This window comes from Myotis davidii, unplaced genomic scaffold, assembly GCF_000327345.1.
Source record: "Myotis davidii unplaced genomic scaffold, ASM32734v1 scaffold1439, whole genome shotgun sequence".
NCBI classification, from domain to species: domain Eukaryota; kingdom Metazoa; phylum Chordata; class Mammalia; order Chiroptera; family Vespertilionidae; genus Myotis; species Myotis davidii.
Window position 1 is genome coordinate 261399 of NW_006292342.1, and position 5563 is coordinate 266961.

At 41.5% G+C, this 5563-nt stretch overlaps 1 protein-coding gene across 1 annotated transcript in view; it reads right to left on the reverse strand.

Moving 5' to 3' along the window:
- EIF3G (eukaryotic translation initiation factor 3 subunit G) overlaps positions 1-277 on the reverse strand; it is a 4234-nt gene extending 3957 nt beyond the window's left edge. Inside the window, exons 1-2 of the mRNA XM_006765745.2 lie at positions 180-277; positions 8-54 (exon numbers count right to left, since the gene is read on the reverse strand). Of these exons, the coding sequence (XP_006765808.1) occupies positions 8-54; positions 180-199 (67 nt within the window). The 5' untranslated portion in view covers positions 200-277. The remainder of the gene's footprint in view (positions 1-7; positions 55-179) is intronic.
- Between the last annotated feature and the right edge of the window lie 5286 nt (positions 278-5563).

The window sequence follows — 5563 nt, forward strand, 5'->3', positions numbered from 1 at the left end:
AACTCACCGTCCTCTACCTCCTCCTCTACCTGGTCGGCCCAGCTGGGCTTCGAACTGCGGGGACAAGTTTGCAGAGTCAGCGAGGCCTGGCTCCCGCGCCGCAGCTCGCCCAGGTCCCAAACACCCTCTAGGGCTCCCCCAAGCCGCCTCCCGGCCCCTCTCCCCGGCCCTCAACTCACTCAAAGTCTCCGGTGGGCATTGCAGAACTCTTCCACGCAGCCCAGGCCTGGGCCAGAGACCGGAAGTACGGAGGAACAAGACTTCCGGTGCGTGGCCTACACCAGCCCGCCGCAGCGCCCACAGCGCCCCCTGCAGCCAGGGATGCCCGCTGTGCGAGCGGCTGGGCGCTGGTACCCAAGCACGTAGGAGCGGACGCGTATCTCAGGGCTTAACCCATTACCTTTAAAAAAATTAAAAAAAAAAAAATTTATTGATTTTTTACAGAGAGGAAGGGAGAGAGATAGAGAGCCAGAAACATCGATGAGAGAGAAACATCGATCAGCTGCCTCCTGCACGACCCCACTGGGGACGTGCCCGCAACCCAGGTACATGCCCTTGACCGGAATGGAACCTGGGACCTTTCAGTCCGAAGGCCGACGCTCTATCCACTGAGCCAAACCGGTTTCGGCTAAAAAAAAAAAATTTAAATCCCAGACAAGAAAAGGACTAAAGGAAAACACACAAGAAAAAAAGTAAAAAAAGAAAAGGAACCAAAGGGAGTTATCACCACCAAACCAGTATTACAAGAAATGTTAAAGGGACTTCTTCAGGAACATGAAGGAAAAAATATAAAAACGTGAATAATAGAATGGCAGTAACAACATACCTATAGAAAACGACTTTAAGTGCAAATTAATTAAGTGATCCAATCAAAAGACATAGGGTTGCCGAAACCGGTTTGGCTCAGTGGATAGAGCGTCGGCCTGCGGACTGGGGGGTTCCAGGTTCGATTCCGGTCAAGGGCATGTACCTGGGTTGCGGGCACATCCCCAGTGGGAGATGTGCGGGAGGCAGCTGATCGTTGTTTCTCTCTCATCGATATTTCCAACTCTCTATCTCTCTCCCTTCCTCTCTGTGAAAAATCAATAAAATATATTTTTTTAAAAAAAGATTAAAAAAAAAAAGACATAGGGTAGCTGAGTGGGTAAGAAAACAAGACCCTTACATAGGCTGCCTACGAGAGACCTGCTTCAGATTGCAAGACACAGAGACTGAAAGTAAAGGGATGGAAAAAGATATTTAAAGCAAATGGAAACAAAAGAAAAGCTGGGGTAGCAAGACTTATACCATACAAAATAGGTTTTCTTTTTGTAATCTCACTTGAGGGTGGTGAATTTTCCACCGATTTTTAGAGTGAGTGGGAGGGAGGGAGAGAGAGAGAGAGAGAGAGAGAGAGAGATTGGTTGCCTCCCACACGCAAAGGCTATAACAAGAGAAAAGAGGGACCCAACAAGTCCACTTCTGAGAATTTATCCGAAGAAACCCAAAAAACTAGACTTTAAAACAAAGGCTAGCCGAAACCGGTTTGGCTCAGTGGATAGAGCGTCGGCCTGCGGACTGAAGGGTCCCGGGTTCGATTCCGGTCAAGGGCATGTACCTGGGTTGTGGGCTCATCCCCAGTAGGGGATGTGCAGGAGGCAGCTGGTCTATGTTTCTCTCTCATCGATGTTTCTAACTCTCTATCTCTCTCCCTTCCTCTCTGTAAAAAATCAATAAAATATATTTAAAAAAAAATAAAAATAAAATAAAACAAAGGCTATAACAAGAGAAAAGAGGGACCCAACAAGTCCACTTCTGAGAATTTATCCGAAGAAACCCAAAACACTAATTCAAAAAAACATGCTTGGGTGGGAAGAGATCAACCAAAGAACTTGTGTTCATAAGCCATGGACATAGACAATAGGGTGGTGAAGGAAGAGGTCAATGGGGAAAAAGGGGGACATATGTAATACTTTCATCAATAAAGGTTTTTAAAAAAGACATGCACCCCCATGTCCACTGCAGCATTATTTACAATGGCCAGATACCAAAGCAACCTACACGTCCATCAATAGAAGAATGGATAAAGAAGAGGTGGCACATATATACAATAGAATATTACTCCACCATAAAAAAGAGTTAAATCTTGCTATTTGCAACACCATAAATGAACCTAGAGGGTATTATGCTAAGTGAAATAAGTCAGATAGAGAAAGACAAATACCACATGATTTCACTTATGTGTGGAACCTGGAAAACAAAACAAATGAACAAACAAAACAGAAACATCACCCCAACCGGGAATTGAACCCATGACCCTTCAGTGTGGGCAAATGCTCTAACCACTTAACAAAACTGGCCAGGGCCCAAACAAAACAGAAACAAACTCATAGATACAGAGAACAGACTATTGGTTATCAGATGGGAGGGGGAAGGCGTTGGTGGTATAGTGATGAGCATAGCTGCCTTCCAGATGGGAGGGGATTGTGGGGATGTGTGAAAAGGGCCAAGGGATTCAGTTGTGCAAATTGCCAGTTATAAAAACAGTCACAGAGATGTAAAAAACAGGGAATGTAGTCAATAATATTGTAATGACTATGCCTGGGGTCAGATGGGTACTACATTTATCAGGGGGATCACGAGAGTTATATAAACGTCTAATCCCTATGTTATACACATGTGACTAATGTAATGTTGTGTGTCAACAGCAATTTAAAAATAAAAAATTATTTTAAATTTTTAGCTGTCAATTATACCTCAATAAAAATAATAAAATAAATAATACTACCAATAAAGTGCATTCATTTAGCACTGACTGTGGTTAATGAATCACTTCCATTTTGCAGCTGAAAAAAACTAAAGCTAGTCTTCCTTGTCTGGAGAGAACTTCTCTGGTTCAGATGAGCCAGATGTCAAGTGGCCCCTCAACCACTCTCCCTTCTTTCCTTTGCAACATTCTTGGCTCTCTGATATCATCTTTTCCATTTGTTTGCTTATTGTTCATCTCTCCCTTTAGGGCATACATTCTTTTTAAAAAATATATGTATTTTTATTTATTTGAGAGAGGAAGGAAGAGGGAGCAGGAGATAGAAACACCAGTGATGAGAGAGAATCATTGGTTGGCCGCCTCCTGCATGCCCCACACTGGGGATCAAGCCCGTAACCCAGGCATGTGCCCTAATCAGGAATTGGACCCTGGCTTCCTGGTTCATAGATTGACGCTCAACCACTGAGCCATGCTGGCCGGGCAGGACATACATTCTCAATGTTGTTGACATGGCTCCCACGGGGGCCAAAATTAATTCTTGGGGGGCAAAAAAACCCTCAAATATTACAATGGCTTGTGGCCTTCTAAAGCCAACCAACCCACCCCCCAATTTTTTTTTATTTTTATTTTTTTATTTTTTATTATTATTATTAAGGTATTACAAATGTGTCCTCATCCCCCCCATTAAGCCCCAACCTCCCCCCCCAAATCTTTTTAAAAAGCCAATCCATCCAAATAAGTATTTAACTTCCATAATTAGAGAGAAATTGAATGTAATTGGATTGAAATTGATTTAAATTTCGAGATAATTCCATTTTTCCCTTTAGAAGGGCAATGATGAAAAAAAGTTGGAGGAAAACTGCTCTAGAACGTCTGCCGCAGAAAGCAAACGTCCACCTCTGGGTCCCCAGCACCCACAGGGTACTTGCTCAGTTAATGGGCATTTGGGGCGGGGTGGGAACCATACTATAAAGGATTTTTAAACCACACTAAAGAATGTAGGCTCTTTACCCTATAGGCTGTGGGTGTGGGTGAAGTCACTGACATATTTTGAGTGGTAACCCAGTGTGACCAGATGTTCTTGTGAGAACGATTATTCTGGAAGCTTGAAAAGGATAGAGTGGAAAGGATGAATTAGCAAGAGGCCTGAAGGAGCCTGGGGAAATTAGTGAAAGAAAGAGGGTGGGCTGGAAATAAGGATGAAAATATAAAGTTTGTACAAGGAACCAATGCACATGTGTGCACTTACTCAAACTTACTCCAAAAAGTGCAAAACCAAACAACATAACGATGGGCAAAACTTTTAAAATGTGATGTTACCCAATAGTAGCAAAGATGTAGAGAAGCATTCACACACATTGTCAGTGCATGAAATTAGGCAAACTTTTCTGGATTGAAATTTGACATCTACTAAAACTTGAACTGCACAGATGTCTTTTCCTTTGAGCCAGGTAGTAATTCAACCTGTGATGAAAACTTGTAAACGTTTGCAAAGATGTGAGAATACGATATCCACGCAGTATTGTTCATGATAGCAAAAACCAGGAACGCCCAGGTCTCCATTCATAGGGGCTGCTTAAACAGATTGAAATATACTCTGCCATAATCGATGTTACGAGGTCTTTAAGGAAGTAAATCCATTTGTGCTCATGTTAAAAAAAAAAAAAAAAAAAACAAGGAAAGAGGAGGAAGCAAGATGTAAAATGGCATATATTATGGGAACCAATTTGTGTAAATTTTTAACAGCGCATAGATATGTAGATGTATGCATATCAGAAAAGAAATATCAAATTGTTGCTAAGGGATGCTTTGAGAGGAAGGCATCAGGGGAGAAAAGCTTCTTTTTTAGCCTTTTCTGTTACATTTAAAGTTTTTACCATGTGAGGAGGAAGCAAGATGTAAAATGGCATATATTATGGGAACCAATTTGTGTAAATTTTTAACAGCGCATAGATATGTAGATGTATGCATATCAGAAAAGAAATATCAAATTGTTGCTAAGGGATGCTTTGAGAGGAAGGCATCAGGGGAGAAAAGCTTCTTTTTTAGCCTTTTCTGTTACATTTAAAGTTTTTACCATGTGTATGTATTATTTTGATTTAAATATGAATAGATACATAAATATGAAATAATTTACTTTATATACATTAGATATTAATATGTAGTGTGTACTTATGTAATATATGTGAGATGTAACATGTGCATGTATTTTTTATTTTTTTATTAATTTTAGAGGAGAGAGAGGAAGGGGAGGGCTAGAGAGATAGAAACATCAAAAGAACCTGTAATCTGGGCATGTGCCCTGACCTGGAATTGAACTGGTGACCTCTTGGTTCCTAGGTTGATGCTCAACCATGGAGCAAGAGGCAGCTGATCAATGATTCTCTCTCTTCATTGATGTTTCTATATCTCTCTCCCTTTCTCTTCCTCTCTGAAATCAATAAAAATACTTAGTTGGCCTGAACCGGTTTGGCTCAGTGGATAGAGCATCCGCCTGCAGACTGAAGGGTCCCAGGTTCGATTCTGGTCAGGGGCATGTGCCTTGGTTGCAGGCACATCCCCAGTGGGGAGTGTGCTGGAGGCAGCTGATCAATGTTTCTCTCTCATCGATGTTTCTAACTCTCTATCCCTCTCCCCTCCTCTCTGTAAAAAAGTCAATAAATATATTAAAGAAATAAAAATATATATTTTTAAAAAGACTGGAAAACAAAGACTATGCAACCATCATGAATAAAAAATTAGCTAGATGTTGCTTCCATACAAGTACCAACCCTGGAGAGAAACTGCGCTGCCCAGATAAGATTAGCCACTAAACAT